This window comes from Rhea pennata, chromosome 23, assembly GCF_028389875.1.
Source record: "Rhea pennata isolate bPtePen1 chromosome 23, bPtePen1.pri, whole genome shotgun sequence".
NCBI lineage: Eukaryota > Metazoa > Chordata > Aves > Rheiformes > Rheidae > Rhea > Rhea pennata.
The window spans coordinates 4,912,099-4,938,526 of NC_084685.1; the positions used below are offsets into that span (position 1 = coordinate 4,912,099).

At 61.3% G+C, this 26,428-nt stretch overlaps 1 protein-coding gene across 2 annotated transcripts; it reads left to right on the forward strand.

The window, feature by feature from the left end:
* Window positions 1-233: 233 nt before the first annotated feature.
* Window positions 234-26,383, forward strand: SLC9A1 (solute carrier family 9 member A1). Of its 2 annotated transcripts, XM_062594308.1 has the most exons (13): window positions 234-558; window positions 17,665-18,125; window positions 19,647-19,897; window positions 20,590-20,807; window positions 21,189-21,391; window positions 21,692-21,781; window positions 22,199-22,269; window positions 22,629-22,802; window positions 22,948-23,062; window positions 23,615-23,716; window positions 24,023-24,095; window positions 24,745-25,084; window positions 25,978-26,383. In XM_062594308.1, the coding sequence occupies exons 1-12, from the start codon at window positions 234-236 to the stop codon at window positions 25,065-25,067; spliced, it is 2,406 nt and encodes an 801-aa protein (XP_062450292.1). In that variant the 3' UTR covers window positions 25,068-25,084; window positions 25,978-26,383. The 2 variants fall into 2 exon arrangements, with proteins under 2 accessions (XP_062450292.1, XP_062450291.1); XM_062594307.1 differs by having other exon boundaries at window positions 24,745-26,383.
* Window positions 26,384-26,428: the final 45 nt, after the last annotated feature.

The window sequence follows — 26,428 nt, forward strand, 5'->3', positions numbered from 1 at the left end:
CCTCCTCCCGCGCCGCCCCCGGCCGGCGCGGCGCGGCGCGGCGCGGCGCGGCGCGGCCCGGCCCGGCCCGCGGGGGGGGACGTGCCCCAGCGCCGCGGCCGCCCCCGCTGCGCGCAGCCCGGCGCGGCCCGGCCGCCGGCGCTCTGCGGCTCCCGCCCATGCGGCCGCCCGGCCCCGGCGCCCGCTGAGCCCCGGCGCCCGCCGAGCCCCGGCGCCCGCCGAGCCCCGCCGCCATGGGCGCCGCGGCGCTGCGCGCCCTGCCCTGGGCCCTGCTGCTGCTGGGGCCGCTGCTGCCCGGCCAGGGCTTGCAGGCCGACCCGGTGCCGGCCTCGGAGCCGCTGCAGCGCTTCCCGGGCGCCGAGCCGGGGGGCGTCACGGCCGCGCCGCCGGCCGCGGCCCACGAGATCGAGCCGCTGCACAAGCAGCCCGGGAACCACTCGGGCGAGGGCGCCGCCAAGCCCCGCAAAGCCTTCCCCGTGCTGGGCATCGACTACGCGCACGTCCGCATCCCCTTCGAGATCTCCCTCTGGATCCTGCTGGCCTGCCTCATGAAGCTGGGTACGTTGGCGGCGCCGCGGCCCGGGGGGGGCCCGAGCATCCCGGGACAGGGCCCCCGGGCATCCCGGGGTGGGACCCCCAGGCATCCTGTGACGGGACCCCCAACTATCCCCGGACAGGACTCCCCACATCCCAGGGCAGGACTTCTAGGCACTTGGAACAGGAGCCCTGAGCATCCTGGCACAGGGCACCCCACATCCCGGGGTGCAAGCTCCGGGCACTCAAGGCAGGGCCCCGCTGCGTATCCTGGGATGGGACCCCTGTATATCCCAGACTGTGACCCCCAAGTAGGGATAGGACCCCCAAACATCCCAGGACAGGGCTCCTCACATCCCAGGGTGCGATCCTGGGCACTTGGGGCAGGGCCACCAAATATCCTGAGACAGGACCCCTGAGCACCCCAGGGTAGGACCCCCAAGTATCCCAGGACACGGTCCCCCGCATCTCGGGGCACAACCCCCAAGCATGCGGACAGGCATCCCAGGACATGGGCCCCCTCGTCTTGGCACAGGAGCCACAAGTGTCCTAGGGCAGGGACCCCCGAGCATCCCGGGACAGGCACCCGGGCATGGGGCCCCCGAGCATCCCACTGCTCTCTCCCGCAGCCTTGGCTCTGCACTGTGAGCCAGGCAGCCCTTGCTCCGGCGGCTCTCCGGGAGCCGGGTAAAGCTGCTCTCCCGCCGCTGCCCGCTCGCTGTTGGGGCAGGGGGCGTTTCGGCTTTGCTCGGTTCCCTTTGGCAGCCGGGCAGTGCTAGGGAGGAACCGGCAGCTTTGTTTCTTTGCTTCCTTTCTGTGACAGACACCTTTTGTAACCTTGGAGAAGTCGCATAAAATTTGCCAGGGCTTCAGCTTTCTCTGCCTTCCCTGAAGCGCAAAGCGGGGTGGGCAGCCGGCCTCTCGGCTGCAAGGCGGCCGCAGGTTTCGGGCATCGACGATAGCGAGCATCTGGGGTCGGAGGGTTGTTGGAGGGCCGGGAGAAGTTACCCGCTGGCGTGACTGCTCTGGAAAGGCATCGGTATGCGGGGGGGGGGGGGGGGCAGCATTGGCAAAGTGTTTTCCGAACTTCTGCAGCTGGATCGATACCAACTGAATTACCCAAACGCATGACGTGATGTGACTCGCCGCTCGCCCGCTGACACCCGCGCGGTGCATCTGGCCTCTGCCGGTGCAGAGGTCAAACTCGTCCAGGTCCGGGCAGTGATTTTGCTGTTTGAAGGCAGCGATAAAGCCAAAAGAGCGCGGCTGAAATGTTTGCCTGCTCCCGTTTTGGAGTGTGCGTGTGGGGGGGGGGGAGATCTGCATTTCCTTGGTTTTGCTCCTCAATTCTCTTTAGAGATCTAATAACGGACGTGGGCACTCGCCGCGGGGATCCCGCTGCGGGCTCTCGCCCCTGACACGTCCCCTTTGGGAAACCTCGTGGTGATGCTCCGTCCTGGCCCAGCAGGACACGAGACCCCCAGCCTGGCCAGCAAGGCAGAGCTTATTCGCTCCCTGAGTTTTCCCCCCAAACCCCATCCCCTTCCCAGCCTGCTACGAATGTGGCAGGTAAAACCCCATTTTCGTAATCTGCCCTGAGTGTTTTATTTGTATGTAAAACGTCTTGGGCCCAGCAGCTTCCTGTGTGTCAGCAAGAGCAGCGGGCAGGATGGAGCGTGACAAGGTGGGACGCAGGGGTTTTAGCCCTTCCCCGCTTTGCCCGCGGAGCAAGCGGCTTAAAACCCCTTTCCAACAAAAAGGTGCCTCGCCGCAGGAAATGCGGCCGCGAAAGCTTTTTCCTGGGGCTTCGCTAGCGTATGTTAAGCGACCTCTGCTAGCTGTTTCGGGCTATTGCACCGCATTTTCAGGCGTCTGCCGCGGAGAGCAAGGAGTGGTGAGAGCGGGAGGATCTGTGCGGAAGCCGCTGGAGAAAGGAGGGGCCAGCGGCGCTGGCGGGCGGCCCGCGGTGCCCCGCTCCAGCCGCGCTCGGCCACGCTGCCGCTTGCTGCCGGAAAACGCCGGGGCGGCGGCGGCGGCGGCGGGCTCGGCGCAGCGGGGCCCCGGGGAGGCTCCGCGCCCGCGTTGCGCCGCTCCTGCCAGCCTTGCTTGGAGCTAAAGCTGGTCGCGCTGCTCAGAAAGTTATTTCTGGTCGTGAGCTGGAGCCCGGTCGGTTCTTACGCGTTAAAACGATTATGCAAGACTGCGTGTTTCGGGGTGTATTTTAGGAAGAGCAGCCTCGCGGCGTGGGCTGAGGGGCCCTTGGGATTGCAGGTGCTCTGCCCGAATCATACCTTGGGTTACCTACGCATCTCGTAGGGGCTCGGGCAGCAGAGCAGTCGTGGAGGGTCCTTTTCCGCATCCTCCTTTCCGGGGGTTTTGAAGCCGCGTCAGATTGACGGGGATAACGTTGCAAGCTCGTCGTTCCCAAGCTGCTGCTGCACCCGAATGTGCGGGTGCCCTCCCCGTACGGCCTGCGAAGCCCCCTCCCCGCTCGCTGCCTGAACACCAGCCCCTTCGATGCCATCCGGGAGCAGAGGAGCCGAAGGCGCCTCGTGTTTTCGGCGAGCGCCGGAGCCGGCTGTGGCACCGCCAGCCTTCCCGGGAGAGCTGTTACACAACCGGGCCGGTTGTGCAGAACGGTGTCAGGCGGCAGGAGGAGGCGCGGGCGTCTCTGCGCTCGCCAAACCGGAGGGCGCTTGGGGGATCCCGCTTGCGCGGGCAGGGGAAGGGGGCTGACGGGCAGGGCAGTGATTTGCAGCACTCCCTCTCTGCGCCCTGCCCTGGCTGCCGTGCAGACACTGATGCCTCGGGCTCCCCTTGCAAAACCCGGAGAGGCCGGGGCGAAAGAGGCACCTTTCCCTGAAGAGGGCGAATTAGTGCGGCCTGGGCCGGGGCTAGCTCTGCCTTACAGCCTGGCGCCTTCTGGCTTCTTTTCTTATTCCCAGGGCAGGAGATGCATTAAGCTTTCCAGGCCTAAGCGAGACCTGGGGATGTCCTTAGGAGGTGATTTTTTTCTCCCCTCCCCGGCAGCCGTTAAGTGCTCGGTGCGAGATGGGGGGCCCTCGTTTCTCTGGCGTGAGTCGAGCCGCCCTCCCCTCTCAGTGCAGTCCTTGCAGAGGGCTTCGGAGGACGCTGGTTCCTGGAGAATTTGCCACCTGCCACCTTGCAGAGAGGTGACTTCGTGGGCCAGAGCGCGGCAGGGTGGCTCGTGACCCAAGCGTGCTCTGCAGACATGGCTTGTTGCTAGTTCGCCTAATCCCAGTGCACAAGTGGGAGGCTGGTGCTGGCTGTTTTACTTAATATTCATGCCATATTTGAATACCGTGTAGGAGAAGAGGGGACGGTGGTTAGATACAACTGGGCCTTTCCGAAGCGCCAGCAGCTGCATGCAGACCACATGCGGTGATGATTTGGCTTTGCCAGTAAAAGCATTAACCTGAGCTGCTGCTGAGTAAGAGGATTATAACAAGACTTTGCCTCAACCTGTTGCAATACGTTACGTGGTGGGAAGAGTCTCGTGGTGTACCGCGGGGCAGCTGGGGCTTTGCTCGCTTCGCTGAGAAACCAGCAGAGAGGCTGTTTTCTGCAAGGAGCCTTCCCCTCGCCGACTCCCTCGTGGTTCGGCGTTGCCCCAGGAGCTCAGACCTTGGTAATGCAGCCGAACCAGACCCCCTCTGGGCCCGGTTGCCCTGCCGCCTTCCTCGCCTCCGTAGGGCATTGCAAGGGTTTGTACAGGCATTGCATGGGTTTTGTATGGGCGTTGCAAGGGTTTCCCCTGGCATTTTGCTGAAGGGGACTTCGCAGCCTCAGATCGGGTGGACAACCCTGGTTTCCTGATCTGAGCACAGGGGTGGGGACTGACCTTTCAGCTCAAATGGTGCCAGGAGACATTCGGGACAATTCGGGTTCAACTGTAAACACTTTTCCATTTTGGTAGAAAGGGAAGGAATGAGTCAGTAATGTAAATAACAGATTGTGGTTAGCAGTCCCTTTGCTGGTCATCCGGACACAGGCTGGGGCCTTGTGCTCAGAGCTTTATCACCAGCCAGCAGCTCGTACGCACCTGTACGCCCGTGACCTTGGAGAAGTGTCAGGGTTACCTTCATCTCTAAAGCACATCTCAGGCCTTGTCTTCCAAAAGGAAAAAAAAAAGCACAGAAGTAGTATTTCCAGCCTGCATTAGGAGTCTGGTTCGATCGAGGACTGTCGCTTGCGAGGCCGTCTGTCTGCACCAAACGCCTCTTCTGCAGCTGAGAGCCTCCAAGTCCCCTTGGTCCTGCTTCATGCCTTGCCCACTGCAGTGGACAAGCTCAGGCAGGTATTGAGGACCTTAGTTCCTAAATCTCTGCAGAAGAGATGACTGCGGAGGGTCCCTGGGAGGCAATGCTTCATGGCTGAGCTCTCTTATGCTGTCTTTGCTGCCCAGCATGTGCTAGACACTGCCTGCCTGATGCAGCTCTCCGCTTTTGGTTGGAGCCTGTAGTAATCACTGAGTCATTGCTCTGCCTTTTTTCACCATCACAGCCCTTGGTCTTTCCATGTGTCGGGGCTGGGGCCGTTGTCTGGGGTTCTCTGCCTCCCTCCAGCCTCTCCCCGAGAGCCGCCGGCATCAATTCGATACTTAGAGAAATATCACTGTCGTCGCTGGTGTAATTGTCAGGCTGGCGCAAAGCGATCGGGGGAGCCCGTCTTTGCAGCGAGGCATTGAGCCAGCTGCCTGGCCAGAAAGGGACGGGAGCGCGTGACACGGGGACACGACGCATCTCAGCCCCGCACGCGTGGCACGGGGCAGGCACTGCGTCTGGCTCCTGTATTAACGATGTTCCCGTGGGTTGCCAGCGTGCAGAGCGGGTGCCCGTGGCCGATTCCAGCAGTCCGTCCCCGTGCTGACACTGGGTGCTGCTCTCTTGGGAGGAATAAGAACAAGGAAGCTCACGGGGGTCTGCAAGCGGGTGATAGGAGCTGGAGAAAGGACAGCGAAATGTGACTGGTCCAAGTGGGGTTGTGGGCAGAGCATGCTGGTTCCTGCATTCGAGGGAGCAGGGACAATCTCCAAATGAGCAAAGGAGCATTTTTAGACCTGGCTGCTGCTGTCTGGCAGCGAGATTTGGGTGCTAAAACCCTTGAGAGCTTTTCCAGTGCCGCCCTCTGGTTTTTAGTGGCTGCATCCGTGGCCTGGAGCCGGGGCCGGGTGCTCCTGGAGGATCCACTGCAGAGACCTGAGGCAAACCCCCGCAGTGCGGGAGAGGATTTGCTTGGCTGAGCAGTGCTGAGCCTGGTCACGGCCACGTCATGATGGAGGTGCAGAGGGGCTGGAAGGGGGAATCCAGGCTCAGGATGCAGAAACCAGCTCTTGGAACCAGAGATGGTGGAAAGACCGAGATGGCCCGAAGCCCTCGTGTGCGTCCTCCTCCTCTCTCCTGTTTGCATTAGCAAACCAGTGGCTGTTTTGCATGGGAGTTGAGGCTTGATAAATAACCATCAGTAGAGGATTTTGAAATACTGATGCAGCTGGTGCTATAGAAGTAGAAATTGTCATGCTAATGAATTTAAATAAGTCTCTTCTAATGCAGACTTGTTGCATTCCCGCTTCCTTACCGGAGAGCAATCCAAAACCTGCTGTAGTTTCTGCTCTCTGTCTAGTTTGCCATCTCCAAAGAGAACAGCTATGGTGGATTTTTTTCCCCCTTTCTGGTCTGCCTATTGCAGGTGTCTGAGCAGAAAACAACCAAACTGTTCCCTCTAGGGATCCAAGAAAACCATTAGATTAATTAGGGCTGGAAGAGTGAAAGGTTCCTGCTGCGAAATACAGGGTGGTGATGGAGTTGGAAAAGATGAGTGTGCCTGTAAGCACGGTGCTGCTAATCACATCCCGTACCTCCCTGGCGAGCTGTGATGTCCATTCAAACTGACAGACGCTTGGTTTGCAGCTCTGGCTTCCACCAGCGCGGGGACCTTGCCACCTGCGTCGGTGCCCATCTCACCAGCAAAGTCCTGCAGAGGCCAGAGCCAGAATCAGCGCTGGCCTCGCTTTCCGGGAGGCGTGGTGAGCTCGTCTCGCCTTGGAGCCGCGGGTTTTCTGTGGTACCCAAAGGTGCTGGGGTTCCTGAGGAAGTCAGGGGGGTGCAGAAGCTGTCCCTGGTCTGCAGGGAGCACGGCTAAATCGAGTGCTTTGGGGTTTGAGGAGAAAGCATGGGAGAAAGGGAATCTGCAGGGTGGTGGAGGGAAGGGGAGAGGGTCGTTCTTTGGGTTCCAAATATGTAAATCTGTGATGCTGAGCGACCGGAGTTCCTCTTCTGGAAGAGAGGCACAGGCACCAAACTGATCTGGTACATAAACTAGAAGCTTGTTTAGCTTGAAAAAGAGTATTTCGTGAACATACCCCCTTCCCTCGTTGACGTCTGTTTCCCCCGGCTTGTCCGGGTTTTGGCCGGAGGCAGCGGAGACGGTCGGAGCCGCTGAGACCATCCCGGGGCGCTGCGGGAGTCAGTCCTCTCCCGCGAGCGTCGTTCCGGCGGCTGCTTCCCGAACAGAGCGTGGGCACCGAGGGAGGAAATGCTAAAAGCAAGCAATAATGAGGATGAATTACTGCAGCCGCCTTGTAAACATTTGATTTCTTTTTTTTTTCCCCCATTGGTTCCCCAAGGCTTAATTTGTTCAAATAAAAAACAAAATCCATCAGGATTTTTCAGCGAAAACCCGGCCCTGCTGGGGCGAGCCCGAGCCCGTGTGCCTGGTGCTGCAGCGGAAGCGCCCAGCGCCCCGTGTCCCGGCTTTGTGCCGGCTGCCCTGGCTCTCGGTGGCTTCTTTTCGCCTCTCGGGGCTCCGAGATGCTGCTGCAGGTTTGATAACAGCCTCACAGCTTTAAAATTGTGCTGGCCGACTTCAAAGTGCACGTGAAGCAGCAGGGAAGCTGCGGCAGTGGTTTGGCTTCGACCGAGCATCGACGCTCGGGCTTCTTGCTTCACGGCGCCTGCTGACGCGCCGCTTTGGGCAAGCCGTCTAATCGCCGTCGCCTCCGCGCGGCGTTGGATGTCAAGCTTATCTCTCTAATTTTCAAACATCTTCCAGCTGTGTGTTAATTGAGGGATGGGTATCTTGCTACGTTTTGTTCTCCTGCTCTTTCCCCGGGCAGAAGGACGTGTGCGCGCTTCTGCCTGGGAACGAAGAAATGAAATTAAAATCTGTAGGGACGGGCGTGCACGCACACGTTGCTGTTTGCTGGAAGAGGCGAGATCAAAGATCTGATCGCTGCGTGGCTCCGGCTTCGTCGATATGTTGCCACATGGCTTGGCGTTACTTCCGCAGCGTGCTGAATCCGTGCCCCGCTCCGTTTAAGGGACGGGACTGACCAAGGGCCTGTTTGAAGTTTGTGTGATGTTTGGAGATGCTTGGTTGGAAAGCTGGAGAATGCAAAGTATATTTTTTGCAGTCAGAAGAGAACGAACGCGTTTCCTTAGGTTGCCCGGGACTGACTCATAAGCACCAGAGCACGCAATCTTCTTTGTCTCCAGATGGGCTATGAAAGTCGCAATGCAAACAACCTCCAGGGACGGCTCTCCAATTCCGCTTAATGGTGGGTGGTGGTAAGGAAATAATTCCGCTCTCCATCAAGCTTGCAAGAGGCACATTTGTCAACGCAGCTTCTCTCTTGCAGATTTACAGCAAGATTTTTTTTTTTTTTTTCCAGGACTTGGAATTATCCTACATTTAGGAGGCACAACATGCTAAATCTTAATGACAGATTTGGAGAGAAGGCAGTTTTCTCACCCTGGTGCTGGAGATTTTTAACAGCACAAACGCCACAGGCTTATGCAGACGTAGGCCTTTAAATAGAAAAGCTGGTGTACCCAGCTGGGCTACTGCCTCATTTTCCTTCGGGAGTGCTTTTCCCACTGCAGCGCGACTCTCGGCAGGGGTTGCGTTTGAAAGACACGGGCTCCCCCCGCGTCTGCAAAGCGCTGCGTGCGAGAGCATCTGCTTCCAGGAGCACGCACGTAGACTGGCGGGGTGTGGGATAGCGACGCCTGTGTCCCTGCTGGAAAAAGATGCTGGAAGGCTGCTTGAGTGCAGGAAGGCTGAAACTGTCTGAAAAGGATGGTGCTGCAGCCCCTGGGTCTCGCCAAGGTGCTTCAGCCAGCTCAATCTCCCCGTGAAACTGCGTCACGGCAGCTCCTGCAGAAAGCAAGCTCAGGAAGAGCGGCTGGATGCTCGTGCTGGCGCTCGGCTCGCCGCCGTCGTGTGCTGCGGATGGTGCTGCTTTGTCTCGAGTTGCAAAGCCCGGTAGTAATCAGTGATATTGCAGTTGCCTCCTCCCTCGTCCAGAGTGGAGACCGACAGGTTGTTTCCTGAAAAGCTTTGTTAGTTTTTCCTGCCCATGTTCACAGTAGGAAATTTGTCCTTCCTGGGAAGGGCGATTGGCATCACTTCTGCTTGGGGAGTTTATCTGCGGTGGCCCTGGGGTAGCTCAGGTTTTACTCTTCCTGTGGCTTCAAGCCCAGCAGGAGCTATTAAACTCTGCGCCATATGTGAAGGCAAGAGGCTGCGAAAGCAATTGTGGTCTCATTTGGGGATAATCTGAATACAGACTCCAGACTTGGACATCGTTTTGAGTATCTCCTACTCCAGATCTTTGCATTAAGCAGTGTAGAGTTTAGCTTTGCACTGTGCCGACAGTGATCTGGGCAGTTTTGCTGCAGAACTCCCACAGCTTCAGCCAGCGCTGCCTTGACCCCTCCTAGCCCAGCTATTTGTGGCATCCAGCACCCGTTGCGACAGCTGAAGAAATCTGGGAAAAATATGGCCGGTGAGCAGTTATGTTTAGCTCCTGGCCATTTTCCCTGGTGCTTCAGCGGTTTTCTCTAGACCTTCTTTTATTAGACCTTCCCAAAATATGCAACTCCAGCTGCTTTAATGGTTCTGATGTGGTTGAAGGATATAACCCCGGATGAGGATGCTATTGCTCTATGGAAAGCTCGGTTTCCCAGGGATAAGTGAGCCCCGCTAGTAAGGGCCCAGCTTTGCAGCCGTGAGCCTGCGATGGACCCGGCCAGAGGTGCTGCGGAAGGATCAGGCTGCGTCTCGGAGCAGCAGCAGCAGAAGCCGCGGTGGTGCTTTGCCCCTTCGTGCCTGCCTGCCGGTACGCCTGTCTCTCGTTGGACCAGCGCCATAAGACGGTAAAGGTCGTACAGTCACGCCTTAGAAAAACCGTGCACGGAGCAGGCCTGGAGGCTTTAAACAGGTTTGCTAATCTCAGCCCGTGGTTTGGGAGCGGCCTTGTAACGTGCGTGCAAGGGGAGCGTGATCACCGAGTCGGCGGGGATCGGAGCTACTGGGGCGCCCTGCAGTCGCTGGAGGTTTTTAATAACAAGCCTGGCACATAGCTGGGCAAAGTCAAGGTTGCTTTTTTCTAGTCTTTTCTTTGATTTTTGCAGCGCCTCCCCTTCCCCAGCCAGTTTTTCAAAGCTCATCCGAAGGAGGACGTTGCTGCTTCGCGCTCTCTCGGCACGCGGGAGCGCTGGCGCGCGGGGGCTCGGCCACGCTGCACCTCGCGAGGAGATGCTGGAGCGCTGCTGTGCTCGCGCCTGTCCTCGGCCGGGCCGGCAAGAGGCTTCCTCGGGGAGCCCGGCGTCTGGCGGTGGGGTTAAGCCCAGGTGCCATCACTGCTTGCTCCAGCAGCATCTCCGAGTTGCAGCATTTTTCTCGCTGCTTGAAGTTCCCGAGCTATTGGGTAGCGCTCCAGGGCGCAGAGGGCTTCTCCTTCTCTAGCTGGCAATTAGATCTTTCTTAGTATCTGCTTTTCTCCGAGTGTGTCCTTGGCTTTTCCTCCGGTTTGAAGGAGAAGCCTTATCTAAACGCAGGACTGGAAATTGGGAGCTGCTGAGTTCTGACACCGGCTCTCACGCTGTTCGCTCGCGGACTCGGGCAAGTCCATTTAATGTCTTTTGTCTCATTTTCTTTTTGCAGCCGTGAGGAAATTAATAGCGGCTCTGTGAAAGAGTCCCAATTGATCTGTTAATTTCTTTTGAGTGCTTTGGAGATAAAATGAGGGTATGCGCCTTTCGCTGCATCACTTGACTCGGGGAGAAAACCTGAAGCGTCTCTACTCAAGGCTCCTGCGCGCGGGTGCTGGGTCGCGCTGCCCGGAGGCCGTGTCCTCCCCGGAGGGGAGCGCAGCCTTCGAGGGCCCGAGGCGCCGGCGTTGCCCCGGGCTGCGGCGCGGCGCCCCGCGCCCTTGCAGCAGGCTCTGGCAACGAGAGTCGCCTTGCGGAGGGGAGCGTGTCGGCGCCGGGGCTGGGGGGCTGCGCGGAGGGCGGCCGGCAGCGTCGGAGCTCGTGCCTCTGGCTGCGCTCCCTCCTGCATCGCCGAGCGCCGTCTTGTGCTACTGCGGAGGAGCTCTCGGCCTCTGCCTGGGGCGAAGGGCTCTTCCCTGCCGCGCGAGCAGTCCTCGGCAGCACCCCGCGGCAGCGATGCCGCGGGGAAGCAGCGACGCCGCCGGGTCGGCGTGGGCGACGCCGGCGGCGCCGACAGCTTTCGCTGACAGTCGGGTGCTCTTTAACGGGCTCGAAGGAAGCCGGTTTGGGAGCCCCCGCGGCTCGGAGGGGCCGAGCGGCTCGGCCGCGGCGCCGCCGTCGCGGGCTGGCGCCTGGGAGCGGCCGCTCTCTGCTCCGCCGCTTTCGGGCTTCGACCCGGCCGTGGGTCGGCTCGGCGCTATCGACGCCGCTCTTATCTCCCGCGCCGCGGCGGGTCGCTTTCCCGTGCCCGCTCGCCTCGCCGCGGGCGTTCGGGTTGAGTGCGCGGAGCTGGGCGAGCCGGAGGCTGTACCAGGCGGCTCTTGATCTCCTATCGCAGGAAGCTCGCCCTCCCGCCACCGGCAGCTTGTTTGCTCTGCAAAAGGGAGGAAAAACAAGGGACAGTTGGGCGGCTGCAAGGTGGGACCCGGCTGTTTGAGCAAGCGCCGTCGGCGAGGGGGACGGCAGCGTCAGACCTAAAGGAAATAAAGGCCCTGCCTTCGGCAATTAGCAACGGGGCTTAACGGCTAGTGACCGCCGCACAGGGGCAACGCGGCTTCTGGGGGCGTCAGGTGCAGTCTGGTGCAAAATCAGAGCGTTTCCACCCAGTGCGTTGAGGCCATCGGATGCAAGGTTGCCCCCAACCACGACGAATTACTGCGGTCAGTACAGACGGGGCCGCTCAGGCGCCCTCGGGAGAGCCCCGCCGGCGTGCAAACGCTGTCTGCTCTTCGCTAAAGCAGAAAGCGTTTTAGGCAAAGCAAACTGGCTGCGACCAGCGTCCCGGCAGCCTGGCGCTGGGCCCCGTGCTGGCGAGCGGGTCGCGCCGGCGAGCGGCCGGGCAGCTTCCCAGCGCCGGCTGCGCTCAACAGCGGGTTGAAGGTTGAGGGCGGCTGATGACGTTGCAGCTCGTGAGACGCCGGGGATGTAATTTAAGTATCACGGTTTTACCAGCTCCCCTTACAGGGCGACGTGAGCTGTGGCTGAGCTCTATTTTTAGGTGGAAATCATCAGCTATTTAATTCCCTTACAGCGAGTTCAATTTTCATCCCTTTCCCTCGAGACTTCCCCGTTACGTCCGCTACCTGCACAGGGGCCGGGAGCGCGTGGCTCGCGCCGTGCCCCCGCCGCGGGCTCCCTGCGCCGCGTCTTTGCGGACTGGTTGACGGTTCGTCTCCGTTTCGCAGGGGAGACTTTTCTCCGAGGCTGCGCAGCAGGGCCGGGACGCGGTTAAAGCATCTGCGAGACACCCCGCGAGGTGGCCGCGCCGGAGGGCCCCGGCAGCAGCCGGCAAAGCCTGGCTGATCTTTGGGCAATTGCAGCGCCGGCTCTGCGGGGGTGAGAAGCTCCTGCTCCTTTTAGGCAGTCAAAGAAATAAAAAGAAGCCGTAGCCAAAAGCTGGAAGCGTGACGTGCGTTTTCGCCCCGGGAGCTGGTTGCAAACGTGGTCCAGAGCCTCGGCGCTGCTCCGCCGCCGAGCGAACGCGACGAGCCCTCTCCTCGCTCGGAGCCAGCCAGGCAGGGCGGGAAGGAGGAGGAGCAGCGAGCGCAAGGCCCGGCTGTTTCCGTGACCCTCGGGAGTCTCCGAAGGTGGCGCGCAGCCCGGGAAGCCCCAAATTCTCCCGCTCGAATCCAGAAGGGTGGGCAGAGCGCGGGAAACGGCGCCGAATCCGCGGGCAGCGCCGCGCGCCGGGCAGGTGTCTCCCCGGGCGGCCTCCCCGCGGGCTGGGGACGGCCTGGCGCGGAGGAGGGACCGCGGTGTCCTGCCAGTGCGAGAGGTCTGTTTTAGAAAGTAGTTGGCCGGTAAAGCAAGAGCTAACGAGACATCGGCGTGCTGGGAGAGCTGGCAGCAGCATTTTTCTCCTCCTGCTTCTCCATCCACGCTGGGCTTTCACCCTGCCCGGGGATTAGACTCACGTCCTTGACCCTCTGCCACCTCCTGCTCCTAGATTAGAGCAGTGTCAGAGCCAGGCCAGGGTGGTCCTGGGGGCCCAGACCCTGCCCCAAGCAGCCAGCCCTCCTTGGTGGCCCCGTGGTTATTCCTAAGCAGACAGAGAGGTCACTGCCTCTGGAAAGAGGGAGTCTGCGACTGCTGGGATTCGAACCCAGCGTCCCCCTCCATGTCCACCATCTCCGTTCACCAAAGACATCCCCGCTACAGCAAGGGATTCGCATGATCCGAGGTGCAGGTCTGTTTTGTGGGGCGGTTTGGGATCGCTGGAGAGGGCAGTGTGGGAAATCTTGCCCAATTCAACTTGGGAGCTGGAAACTCCAGCCAAGACATTCTCTGTCCCCCGTCTCCCCAGGCAGAGAGACCATCTGCACATGGACAGCAGCTTCTCCAGCCCTCCCATTAGAGGAGGGAGATGCTGGACTGGGCACTCGGTTGCTCTGGGGTGGGTCAGGGTGGTGACTTTACAGGTGACCAGTGCTGGTTCTGTATCTGGCTCGCCAGCAAAGCATCCCCTTGTCCGGGCTCCACGTAGTCCCCTGGCCCTGCAGGAGTGCGGGAAGGTGCCTGCACCCTCCTGCGTCCATCACCACCATGGCTGATGTGTTCACGCTGAAGCAGGGCTGCTCTGTGTCTCCATATGGCCCGCTGGGACGCTGCCAGCTCTGCTTCCGAAAGGGTTAAAGTGGCCTTTGGAGGGGGCTCTGGTGTTGCTGAGACACGTGGGTCTCCTCCAGCCAGTGCTCTCTGCAGTGTCCTTCAGAAGGGCAGCACTTCTGAGCATGTCTGCTCCCCCTGGCTGCCTCCTCCCCAGCTCGGGGCCCGTGGCACGCTCGGCAGCACAGCACCGCTGCAGCCCGGGCGGGCACCCACGGGTGCCCAAGGCTGCAGCAAGCGCAGGGATGTGGGTGCATCACCTAGCTCTTTGCTACTGCTCATCTGGGCTAACCCATCGTTTACCTCCCCTCAGAAGAAATCTCGCAGGGGGGCGGAAGGGCTCTCTAATCCCTTGGTTAATAATTGTGTAATTTCTCCGCAGGGGCTGCCACCTGCCTGCAGCAGCTCTAATAAACCTTGGAAGCCTTTGGTGGGGGGGAGGCGGTTGTTTTTGTAACTCCAATTTCTCCTGCCTCCTCGTAGCAGACAGACGTCTTCCTGGAAGCAGCGTGGCTTTTCCGCAAGGTTCAGTGCGTGGGAGCTTGGGAAGCCGGGGTGAAGCCGCCAGGGCACGGTGTTTAACCGTGAGCGTGCCGAGCCCCCGCGGCCGCCGGCGGTCCCTGGGGCCGCCCTTGGCGGAGGTGGCCGGGGCGCGTTGCCTCCAGAGGGTTGCAAACGGGTCCGGTCGGGTTCCCTGCGGCACCGTTTCCCCATCCCCGCGGATCTCTGCTCCCCGGGCTCCCCACCCCAGCCCCTGCTTTCTCCGCATTCCTGCAGCAGTTTATCCAGTTCAAACTCAAACGAGCCAAGTATGTGAAATGGGTGTCCTTCTCTCTTTCATCTTACTGCTTTTTTTCCCTTGTGAAAGGAGGGAACATTAACCCCAGGGTCGCAGCCACGTTCTCCTCCTCCTTCTCCGGGCTGCTGACTGGCCCCAGGGGAGCTGGGGCCACAGGCTGGGGTTGCTGGTTGAACTGGGCGGTGGAATTGGCTTTGAATCCTGCTGAGCTCCTGCAGCAAGGAGCGCCTGAGTCCTTGCAACTGATGTGAAAATAAAGCCTGGGATTTTTTTTCTTTCTTTCTTTCTTTTTTTTTTACTTCCAAGCAGCAGTATTTTTTAGGGCCTGAGTCATCCTGTGCTCTGGAGCGGCATCACGAGGGCAGCTGCAGTGTGAAGTTGGTGCTGCGACACTGCGATCTCTTTTAGCCCTGCCGCAGCCCGCCCTGGACGTGGCTCCTTGCTGGTGCAGGGTGAAATTTTCTGCCCTGCTAGCGAGACGAGGTTGGCCGTCGCAGGGGGCTTCTGCAGCTCTGCCTGCAGTGACGTTCCCGTGGCGGGAGCCGGGGCGGGAGACCTGGGCGTCTCCCAGACCTGGACTGGGGCAGGGAAGTGCCCAAAGGCTTCACCTCCTTCCTCTCCCTATAAATCTTGGCATGTTTTATTAAAATGCAATTAAAATGTTCTTTCCACAGTGCTTTGGGGGAGGTCTTCACGTGAGGGGAGTGGTGCCAGAGCTCTGACTAAGCTTAACCTTGGTCCCGTGCCGTATGGAGCCGGATTGCTGCTACATCTGGGCCGTGGCGAGGGAGAGAAGTCCCGAAGGAGCGGGAGAGGGGAGTGCCGGCAGGCCCGCCACCCTGCAGATGCCGGGGGGTTCTGCTGTGGGACGAGGCTGGGCTGCCCCAACGGGGGGGTCCCCTGCTCCGCTTTGCTGCTGGCACCCGGTGCTGGAGCAGCTCACCAAGAGCTCGGGAGCTGCCTGCGGTGTGCGAGCGGCGGAGCCGAGAGGGAGGGTTCCCAGGCTGCAGCTCGTGGCAATCAGCTCGCTGCCATTTCAGCTGCAGCGCAAGAAGCATCGCTGCGCCAAAGCGCTCGTTGTGGGTCCCGGGTCGGTTTGACAGTAACGGGCCACACGCTCCCCCAGGGCATGGGTGCTGGGGCTGGTGTGGGTCCCCAGCACCTTTCCTGAATCCCTTTCCCCCGTATCCCTTCAAGCCACGGCTTGGGCTGATCAGATACAGCTATTTTTGAGTCATTCGGAGCAGGCGCTTCTGGCTGCTGGGTGGGATCGTGCCAAGTGGTTGAGGTTGGCCGGGACCTCTGGAGATCATCTCGTCCAGCCCCCCGGCTCAAGCAGGGTCGTTAGAGCACGTTGCGCAGAATCGCATCCGGGCGGGATTTGAATGTCTCTAGAGGAGGAGACTCCGAAGCTCTCCGGGCAGCCTGTCCCGGTGCTCTGCCCCTCTCACTGTAAAGTTCTTCCTTATATCCAGGTGGTGCCCGGGGGGACACCGCTAGCCACAGGCCTCCAGCTAGACTGCGCCGCTGATCACAACCCTCCGAGCTCTGCCCCTCAGCCGCTTCTATGGAGCTTCTCTAACGCCAGCCTGCTCCATCCGACAGGGCTGGTTCAACCCCATTGCTGATAAAGAAGGAGAAAATCACCTGGAGGTTTGGAGTCTCTCCCAAGCTATTTGACCGGGAGTAAATATTTGCACGGCATTGCACTCAGCATTGCACCCAGGTCCGTGCGGAGAGGAGCTCGGGGCTGGGACCGGCCCTTGCTTACGGCAACCCCATGCCGGCGCCTGCGATCTGCATCCCGCCCGCGGCAGCGTCCGAGACCGCAGGCCGCTCGCAGGGCTCGGTCCTTGTTCCAGTGTGTTTTCAGCTTCCCTGGCCTGCAAAATACAGGCCTGTTTTATGCACCCAGGGCAAACAGATCTCTGTCTTGCTGCAGAATGCGAATGCTGACAAACCCCAGTGGTTCTTGCCTCTGCTGTGTTTAGCAGAGGAAAATTCCTGACATTGGCCCAGACTGGGGGCATTTGGATAAAAATGGCCCCGTGCAAATCTGTTAACACTGAAATTGAGACAAATGCTGTTTGCCAGCTGCAATCCGCTTTCTTCCACAGCACAGCTACAACCTTGCAGCAGCTTTCGTTGCCTAAAATCTCTTCAATTTGAAGGGCTACAATTTCTGCTTGCCCTTCAGGAGCTTGGGCTGCGCTGAGCTCTGCTCATGTCCGGACTGGAGACGCAGTCTCCCGGCTCGATTCTGCCGAAACGCAGGCGAGACCGTGGGGCACCGTCGCCCTCTTCGCCTTGCTGGGGATGTGGCTGTCCCGGCCCGCGGGAGCCAGCCCCCCTGCGGGGTGCGTGACGTGGGCACGGAGCCCGTTAGTAGAAAATACGAACTTCTGGATTTCCTTTTCGTTGTTTGCTCAAGCTCTCGGGGTTGATGGTGACTCAACGGTTCTTGTATTTTACTGCCGTGATGTTGTCTGATGCCTTTGATAGCGGGGGAACTGCCCCCGCTGGAGTTCGTTTTCGAAAGGAAGAAGTTTTGTGCGAGAGACGCTTAATTGTCGGTGTTTGTGTTTTATTCATGACTGAGCAGATTTAGCGAGCGCGGAGGGAGTTGCCGCGGGCTGCTCCGTGGCTGGGGGCCGCACGCCGGCGCCTTCGCGACGAGCTGTCCTGGGACGAGGGATCATCGCCCGCACCGCGCCGGGCGCTTCGGGGTGCTCAGACTTTCAGGGGAAAGTTGGAAAAGGAGAAAGCCGGATCCTTTCGCCTGGGTGGGAGATAACACCAGGGCCTGCACGGGCTCGGCATTAATAGCTGGAGCCAGCAGCAGCGGTGCAAGAGCTGCGCGTGCCCCAGGCAGCTGCCGCGGGGCTTCGGGGCGCCCCGAGAGAGCCCGGCTTGCACGGAGAGCGGTCGCTGCCTGCTGAACGGGCAGTGCCTGTGATTTCTGGCCTGTGACTAAGCGATGCCAGGGTGTGTGAGCGTGGTGAGACTAGTTTCCGTGGTAGAGCTCGGGAGCACGGGGAAGAAGAGGGATGGGAGAGGGAAACTGAGGCACGCAAGGAGCAAATGATTTTGGAGCGCGTGGGGAGGTGGCGGCTGGGCTGGGCCCTGGCCCTGCTTCCCGCGAGGGTGTCCTTCTCCAGACAGTGCCCTCCGGTCGCTCAGCCAGCACGTGTCTCGCTTTCTCCTTCTCTCTAGGTTTCCATGTGATTCCCTCAGTGTCCAGCATCGTTCCTGAGAGCTGCCTGCTCATTGTGGTGGGCCTCTTGGTCGGGGGACTCATCAAAGGAGTGGGGGAAAAGCCCCCCATCCTCAGGTCGGAAATCTTCTTCCTCTTCCTCCTCCCGCCCATCATCTTGGATGCCGGCTATTTCCTCCCCTTGCGCCAGTTCACGGAGAACCTGGGCACCATCCTCATCTTCGCCGTGGTGGGGACACTCTGGAACGCCTTCTTCCTGGGCGGCCTCATGTACGCCGTGTGCCAGATCGGCGGCACCGGCCTCAACCACATCGGCCTGTTGGCCAACCTGCTCTTCGGCAGCATCATCTCAGCCGTGGACCCCGTGGCCGTGCTGGCCGTCTTTGAGGAGATCCACATCAACGAGCTGCTGCACATCCTGGTCTTCGGGGAGTCCCTGCTGAACGACGCCGTCACCGTTGTAAGTGGAGCAGGCGCCCAGGCAGCCCCTGCCTCTCGGCTGGCGCGCGGGGGCTGGCGGCCGGCGTAGCCTGGCTGCGCGCGATGCCGCGCTGCCTCTCCCGTCCTCCGCGGCTGCGGGGCGAGGGGAGAGCGGCCGGAGGCCGAGGAGATCCGCCGTCCTCGGCCCTGTTGCTGCCGGCTGCTGTGGCCGTGCCACCTGCCCGGGGAGGCAAGCGGGAGCGTGGCGGGGCCGGCGCCGGCCGACGCAGGTTGCCCTGCGGCCGGGTGTCCGAGGCAGCCGGTGCTGCCCTCCCTCCTGCCGCCTGCCTCCTCCCCAGGCCTGCCCTCGGGCACGGCTTTCCTTGCTCCCCTTCCAGCTGCGCCGAGGGGAGAGCCGCGGAGGCTGCGTCCCGCCCGGGGGCCCTCCTCAGCCCCCAGCTTTGGGCCGGGTGCAGGGAGCAATACCTTTGCAGGGACCTTTGGGAGCTTTGGGGGACGCCCGTGTCCAGGTGCAGGCTTGGCCAACAGTGCAGCGTCCTCCTCTCCGCAGTGCTGACCTCTAAATATTCTTCCAACCCACTGCTTTTTCCTGGCTCTTCTCCCGTATCCCATCTGTCTGCTTCGGAGCCGGCTGCGCAGCAAGCTGCAAAGGCTGACGAGGAACACGCCGTGCAGCACAGGGCTTTTCCCCGGCATTTTTCTCCCCTCCTGGCTGGGGGCTCTCTGCAGGGTCTGTGGCCCCTCTCCCATCTCTGGAGAATGCTTTTGCCTTCTGCTGCCACGTCTGTCCCTGCCCCTCTTCCGGGGACTGGCGCTGGCTGGCGAGAGCTGGCACCTTGCCCCCTTGCAAGCCTTGCGGGAGGCTCTGAGACTGATTCCCCACTCCTGACCCTGCTGCAATGGCTTCTCCTTTAAAATGTGTCCAATAAATGTGTTGCAGGTGGGAGATACAGCCCGAGATGGGCTCCTCCTAGGACTTTGCCGTTTTAGCTACAAAACAGCTTTTGGGGCTGTTCTCTGCAGAGCTATGCAGAGCAGGGCAGATGTGGGATTTTCTCTGCATGTGGCTCTCGGGTGTCCTCAGCCTGGATCTGTCCTGACTTGCTCATTGGGAAGCAGGAACAGGCTCTCGCTGGGTCTGACCTTGACCAAAGCCCCTCCTGGGACAGTGGTCAGGGCTGTTGGACAGCAGAGCGGTCCCAGCAGCGTTTCCAGCCCCACCATGTCCCTGCAAGCCGTGGAGGACAGGGAGCTGGATTCCTTGGCAAGCTCTAGGTTTCCATGTCTTGCATAGCAAAGCATCACTGGCTTTTTTTTTTTTTTTTTTTTGCGAGATTTGATCAAACACAGCCCAGGGCAGTGCTACCAGAGGTGGCACACAGCAAGGCTCATCTGGGGTGTGTGTGTGCCTTGCTGGGTACCTGCACAGGTCCTTTGCTGCTGCTCTCCCAAGGACGGTCCTTGAATAGGTGTCTTCCGAGGTGAGCGTGTCACTTGCCGATGGGGTGGGTTGAAATCCTCTCTCCATTCCTCTTCCCAGGTCCTCTACCACCTCTTTGAGGAGTTTGCCAACTTCGAACAGGTGACCATTATCGATATCATCCTCGGCTTCCTCAGCTTCTTCGTGGTGTCACTGGGCGGCGTCTTCGTGGGCGTCATTTATGGGGTGATCGCTGCCTTCACGTCCCGCTTCACCTCCCACATCCGAGTCATCGAGCCCCTCTTCGTCTTCCTCTACAGCTACATGGCCTATCTCTCTGCCGAGCTCTTCCACCTCTCTGGCATCATGGCGTGAGTTGGGCTTGGGTGGGATGAGGGGCTCAGTGGGTGCTGAGGATGCAGGGAGACGGAGTGGCCCCATATCTTCCCTGTGATCTCTGAGCCACTCCCCACTTTGCCCTCTTGCCCCAGGAGCTCACCCTGCAGTGAGTGCCATCTCCACCCTGGTGGCCTCTAGGATGGTGGCTCTTGCCCTGGGCCCAGGCTGGTTTGACAGCACAAGGGCAGCTCCTTTGCAGGCCCAGGGCTCTCGCGTCCCCAGGGCAGGCTGAGACAAGGGATTTACCCTGGTATAACTGCATCATTGCAGCTGTCCCAGTGTGGTCAACACGTACCCAGTGAGAGCCGGGGGTGTGTTTGGGATATTCAGGAAAGTAGATGAGGGAAACAACTCTGTTGAGTTGTCCCGCAGAGCCTGGAGCACTAGCCACCTATTTTCCGGTCTCCTGGGCCCACAGTAGCAGGCAGGGCTTGCTGGGCTCTCAAAAATGCCATGGTTGTCCACTGCCTGGCTCCAATGCTCGCTTCCACCCTGCCACAGGGAAAGAGAAGCTTTTCGTTGCCTTTCCTGGAGGCCCTGACTAATTCTCAGTGTCTTGCAAGCCCTGCCCCACACTGGAGTTTGGTACAAGAGCCTGAAATGCTGCAGGGCCCAGTGTTGGGGCTGTTTCCATGGCTGCTGAGTGCCCCTACCTTGCCCCTAGGCTCATTGCCTCTGGTGTGGTCATGCGACCCTATGTGGAAGCCAATATCTCCCACAAGTCCCACACCACCATCAAGTATTTCCTCAAGATGTGGAGCAGTGTGAGCGAGACCCTCATCTTCATCTTCCTGGGTGTCTCCACTGTGGCTGGCCACCACTACTGGAACTGGACCTTTGTCATCAGCACGCTGCTCTTCTGCCTCATTGCAAGAGTTTTAGGTGAGATGCTGGCACTGTGGTGAAGCTTTTGGGCCTGGTTTAGGTCCCAGGCTCCTCTCACACCACGTGGACCAAGTCTACCTTTCTGGGGAGCCTGTCCTAGCTGAGTAGAGGGGTTGACTGAGTGGGCATTGCTCCTCCATGGGCTTCAGACCTTGCTGGCCCTTGGCGTTGTGGGGAGAATGGGGTGAAACCAAGTTTGTGCTCGGCCACAGTTTCAGATCCAGCAGATGTGGCCTCTGTTGTGGGACTGAAGCTGTCGGGGCCGCACCCACCTGCGCCTGTGGCCCCAAGGCTATGGCAGTGCCTGGGTGGGGGGGCAAGCTGGGGCTGGTGTAATCCAACATCCACTCACCTGAGGCCACTGCGCTGCTCCCCAAGGTGTCTTGGGCCTCACCTGGTTCATCAACAAGTTCCGAATTGTGAAGTTGACGCCCAAAGACCAGTTCATCATTGCCTACGGGGGCCTGCGGGGAGCCATTGCCTTCTCCCTCTGTTACCTCCTGGACTATGAGCATTTCAACATGAGGGACATGTTCCTCACCGCCATCATCACTGTCATCTTCTTCACCGTCTTCGTGCAGGTTGGTGGCGCTCCACTTCCCAGAGGGCACCATGCTGGTCACAGTGCAGTTGCGGATGGGAAGGGGGTCTCCAGTGGGTAGCATGTGTGTGTGGAGAGCAAGGAGCATGTGCCCAACCTCTGTCCTTGACCCTGTCCCTGTCCCCCATCTAGTTTGCAAGGGTATTTAGGCTCACTGGCAGGTGGCACTGGCAAAGCAGAGCCCTGAGGTTTGGCTGTGCTGAACCAAGTGGCTGCTCCTGCCTGTGTGCTTTAACCTCTGCAACCAGGAGAGGTCTAACATGCCCCGGCCGTTCCCTAGGGCATGACCATCCGGCCCTTGGTGGACCTGCTCGCGGTGAAGAAGAAGCAAGAGACAAAACGCTCCATCAACGAAGAGATCCACACACAGGTAACCCGCTGTGCCCAGCGGGCCCTTCCCGCGCGCTTCGCTTCGCCGCCTTAGCCCTCTTCTCTCTGCTTCTGCCCATCTCCACCGCTGTAACTGGGCGGCTTTACAGAGCGGGAGCTGCCCCTAAGTCGGTGCCGAGGTAAGGGGGGACGGAGCGAGGGCTCTTCCCCATCTGTGTCGTCTGGTGCCTGCTCCGACCCAGAGCTCCCGTGTGACTGGTAGTGTGGTGGCCTACGGCTGCGTAGGACCGTGCTGCCCTCCCGAGGCCCATCCTGGACCCGCACCCCTGCTTTCACACCCCTCGAGTGCCGTCACCCTGCATGGCGGGGCGGGGGCATGGCGGGGAGAGGGGGCATGGCGGGGAGAGGGCGGCCGGCAGCCCTGCGAGCCGCCTCCGCCCTGCGCCTTCTCTTCCAGTTCCTGGATCACCTTCTGACCGGGATTGAGGATATCTGCGGTCACTACGGGCATCACCACTGGAAAGACAAGTGAGCACTGAGGTTTTATGACAGGGGCCCGCGTGGCTGAGATGGGGGGAGCAGTGTGCCCAGTGCGTCCCCCCACGTTGTCCCGGCCCCACGCGCTCCCCCCGAGGAATCGCAGCCCTGGGTTGGGGGGGAATGAGGCTGCAGGGCTGCACCCCTTTGCTCACAGCAATGAGGGAGCTGCCAGCGCCCGCCCTGCGGGGCCTGCAGGAACTCAGGACCATCCCAGCTGCTCTGGCCCTGCGCTCAGGGGAGCGGTCTCCTGGTGGCCTGGGCCGATCTCGGAGAGGGGGGCAGAACGCCAGGGCAGAGGGAGGTCTCACGTATCGCCTGCCTCTCCTTTCCCCCATGTCTTCGGAAAGGCTGAATCGCTTCAACAAGAAGTACGTGAAGAAGTGCCTGATTGCGGGGGAGCGGTCCAAGGAGCCCCAGCTCATCGCTTTCTATCACAAGATGGAGATGAAGCAGGCGATTGAGCTGGTGGAGAGCGGGGGCTTAGGCAAGATCCCCTCGGCTGTCTCCACGGTCTCCATGCAGTGAGTCCCCTGGCCTCTGCCCACCCTGTACCTCCGAACGGCTCCCGGCCCTGCTCGGGGCTGCATGCTCCTTGCTTGCAGCCGCAACCGTTCAGCCTTGCCTGGAGCCATCATGCGATGATCTGACTCTGCTCTGTCCGTGCAGGAACATCCAGCCCAAGACCCTCCCCGTGGAGCGCGCCCTTCCAGCCCTGTCCAAGGACAAGGAGGAGGAGATCCGGAAAATCCTCCGCAACAACCTGCAGAAAACCAGGCAGAGGGTGAAGTGTCCCGCAGCACTGGGCCCCTGCACTCTGCCCCCCCCACCATGCCTTCCCTGGTGTTTGAACCCTGTTGTGTCCCCCCTCGGTATCAGCTCCTCTCTTGGCTGTCGGGGGGCCAGCGAGCCTCCCTGCAGCTCTTGGGCTGCGATCCTCTGCACTGGGGGGCTCTCCAGGGGCGCAGGGGGGTCTCTGCTGAGCTCAGGCCCCCTGCATCAGTGCTCAGCGTGGAGGGCAGCAAGCATGTCTTTTGGGCTCAGACCGTAAGGTTTTGCCTCTCCTGCCTGCTCAACGGGCTTTGCCGGGCTGGGGAGGTGATGGTGCCTGGCCAGACACCAAGGGAGAGAGAGGGTTGTCCAAGGTGAGTCAGGACAGGGCGTCCTGCGGTCCCCGTGGTGGACACGTATGAGATGAGCACAGGCACGCTGTGCCCACCGGCAATGGTTTCATCCCAGGCAGCGTCCCATCTCCAAGGGAAACAGTGCCGTGATCTTCCTGTGCCTTTCTGTGCATTTTTTAACCCTCTTCTCCTTTTCTTGGGGCCCTTCCCAGTTGCGGTCCTACAACCGGCACACACTGGTGGCCGACCCCTACGAGGAAGCCTGGAACCAGATGCTCCTGCGGAGGCAGAAGGCCCGGCAGCTGGAGCAGAAGGTGTCGAGGGGATGCCGGAGCAGGGCTGTGGAGGAGGTGGAGGGCGGTCAGGGCTCCCAGCCTGGGAAGGACATTGGTGTCCTGCACGGGGAAGGGGACCTGGGGTTCAGATGGTGGCAGGGGAGCCCGAGCCGTGGGGGGCCTTTGCCCCGGCGCGAGGGCAAGTCCTTGCGGTACGGCCGGGAGGACGCGCGCGCAGGTTGTCCATGCGCTGCGGCTCGCCCCGCTGGCCTGGGGGCGATTCCCTGCCTGCCATTCCCAGGCACGGAGCGTCCTCATGCCGCCCTCCCTCTGCTCCGATTGCAGATGAATAATTACCTGACGGTGCCGGCTCACAAGCTGGATTCGCCGACGATGTCCCGGGCTCGCATAGGCTCAGGTATGGTGGGACGGAGCGGTCGGGCGAGCGCCGCCGCCGTGGTTGGCTCCTCCGTGCTGCGGGTTTCCTCGTCCTGCATCCGCTCTGCCCTCCCTCCATCCCTAGTCGTCCCGGTCCCGCGCTCCCGGCAGGGAAGTCAGTTTGGTCGGTCGGCGGCTCCGGCCGGAGCTGGGCTCGCTTCTTCCGCGCGGCCACGTTTCCTGGCCGTGGCTCTCCCGGCTCTTACCCGGTCTCGGCGGCTGCTGGAGGGAGGATCGGGAGCGCCCGACACCGAGACCTGCCCGCGGCTCCTGGGTTCTCCGTCGCGGATTTGCTTTGCCGTCCGCGCTGCTCCCGGCGCTCGTCGAGACGGCGTTTAATCGGCAGAGGGCGGCTCTGCCCCTCGCAGCCTGCGCCGTCCCGGGCTCCGCGCAGACACCCTGCGCTCTGCCGAGCGGGCTGCGGCGGTCGGAAAAAGAAGCCGCGCAGCAGGCTCGGGAATTTGAGGGAGCGCCCGGGAGTCCTGAGCCCGAACATCTGCGGCGCGTTAGCTGGGCAGCCCCGAACCCCCCCCTTCCCTGACAGAGCCCCCCAGGTTATCCTGGCCCGGTTTGTTCGCCGCTTGCACCCCGCCAAACAGGCTCTGCCTGACCCCCCTCTGCCTCCCCAGACCCGCTGGCCTACGAGCCCAAGCCGGACTCGGAGAACCTGCCCATCATCACGATCGACCCGGCCTCCCCGCAGTCCCCCGAGTCCGTGGACCTGGCGAACGAGGAGCTCAAGGGCTCCGGCCACCTCTCGTCCTCGCCCGAGGAGGATGAGGAGGGGCTGGTGATGCGAGTGAAGGAGCCGTCGTCCCCCGGCACCGACGACGTCTTCACCCCGGGGACCAGCGACAGCCCCAGCAACCAGCGGATGCTGCGATGCCTGAGCGACCCGGGGCCGCGGCCGGAGCCGGAGGAAGGGGAGCCCTTCATCCCCAAGGGGCAGTAGCAGCCTCGCTCGCCTGCGTATGGATTCTCTCTTTCTTCATTCGTTCTTCTTTCTTTCCCCGCTTTTTTGGTTCCTCCGTCACTACACACCGGGTTTGGGAAGGGGAGACCATCCTGGATGGACAGGGACTGCTAGGACAGCTCTGCCCAGCGAGCCGTGAACCGGCCCCGAGGAGCGCGGAAGGAGCCCCGGGGAGCCCGGGCGCGGAGGGGACGGCGACGGCCGGCGCCGCCTGCCCTCCGCCGCGGCCCTCGGCCTCCCGCCCGCGGCGGACGGGCTGGGGGGGCTCTGCTGGGGGCCCCCATCGACTCAGGACCCGCGCGCGGCTCTCGGGGCGGCTCGGGCACACGCAGCGCGCGTCTGCCCGGGGGACGCGCGGCCTCCTCGGGGGCTGCCCGGCGGCCCCGCTTGGCCCCTCCGCTGCTTGCATTTCGGCCGCCTCCTCGCCTCGTTTGGGAGCACCCTGCCAGGGACCCCGGGCTCGTGCCGGTGCTCCCTCGCCTCGCCCGGGATCGCCTCCCCCTGCCCAGCATCGTCTCCTCCAGCACCGCGGTTCACGCTGGGTCTTGTTAAATAAGTATCCGATAGCCATGCAAGGGGGACGCAGGTGCCCCCGCGCTTCGAGCGGTCCCTCCGGGCCGCTCCGTCCCTCCTGGGTCGCCCGGCCCCGCGGGGGCCCCGCTGCGAGGGCTCCCGGCGGGGCTCCCGGCGCCTCGGCCCGGCCCCTGCCCCGCGCCTGCCTGCTCCCCGCGCTCGCCGCCTGCATCGCCCCGTGCAGGGGATGCCAAAAGCCCCAGGCGCTGCTTAACCAAAGACAGCCACCGAGTTCGACGTGCACGGGGCCGTAGCAGCAGGCGGTTGCATTTTGCTTTTTACGCCATACTTTTTTTTTTTTTTTTTTTTCTCTTAGCCATCACCTACAAGAGTTTGGGAAGAGCCGAGGGTGCCCTCGGAGGGGACGGCCGGGGGTGCCGGGCTCCCGAGCTTGCAAAGAGCCCCCGCGGCGTTTAGGTGACTTGCAGCCCCCTGCCCGGAGCGCGCGCGGCCCGCGTTGTGCTCCCGCGTGCCACCGCGGCCCCCTGGGCCGGCGCGGACCCCGGGGCCCCCGCGCTGTGCCTTGTCCCGCGCCCGGGGCGCGAGCCTGCCATTGCTGTCTGCACACGCCCGCTCTGTCTCCAGGAGGAAAAACAAAAACGAAAAAGGGGGAAAAAAAAAAAGCAATGAAAATTCTCTCTTGTATAAAAAAGGAAAAAACCACATGTAAAGAGAATCTTGTTTTTTTCATGAATATTCTAATAAATTAATGTTAATTTTTAGCAGGTTTTTCTCTGGCTGGTCGGGTGTCCTCCCCCTGCAGCAGG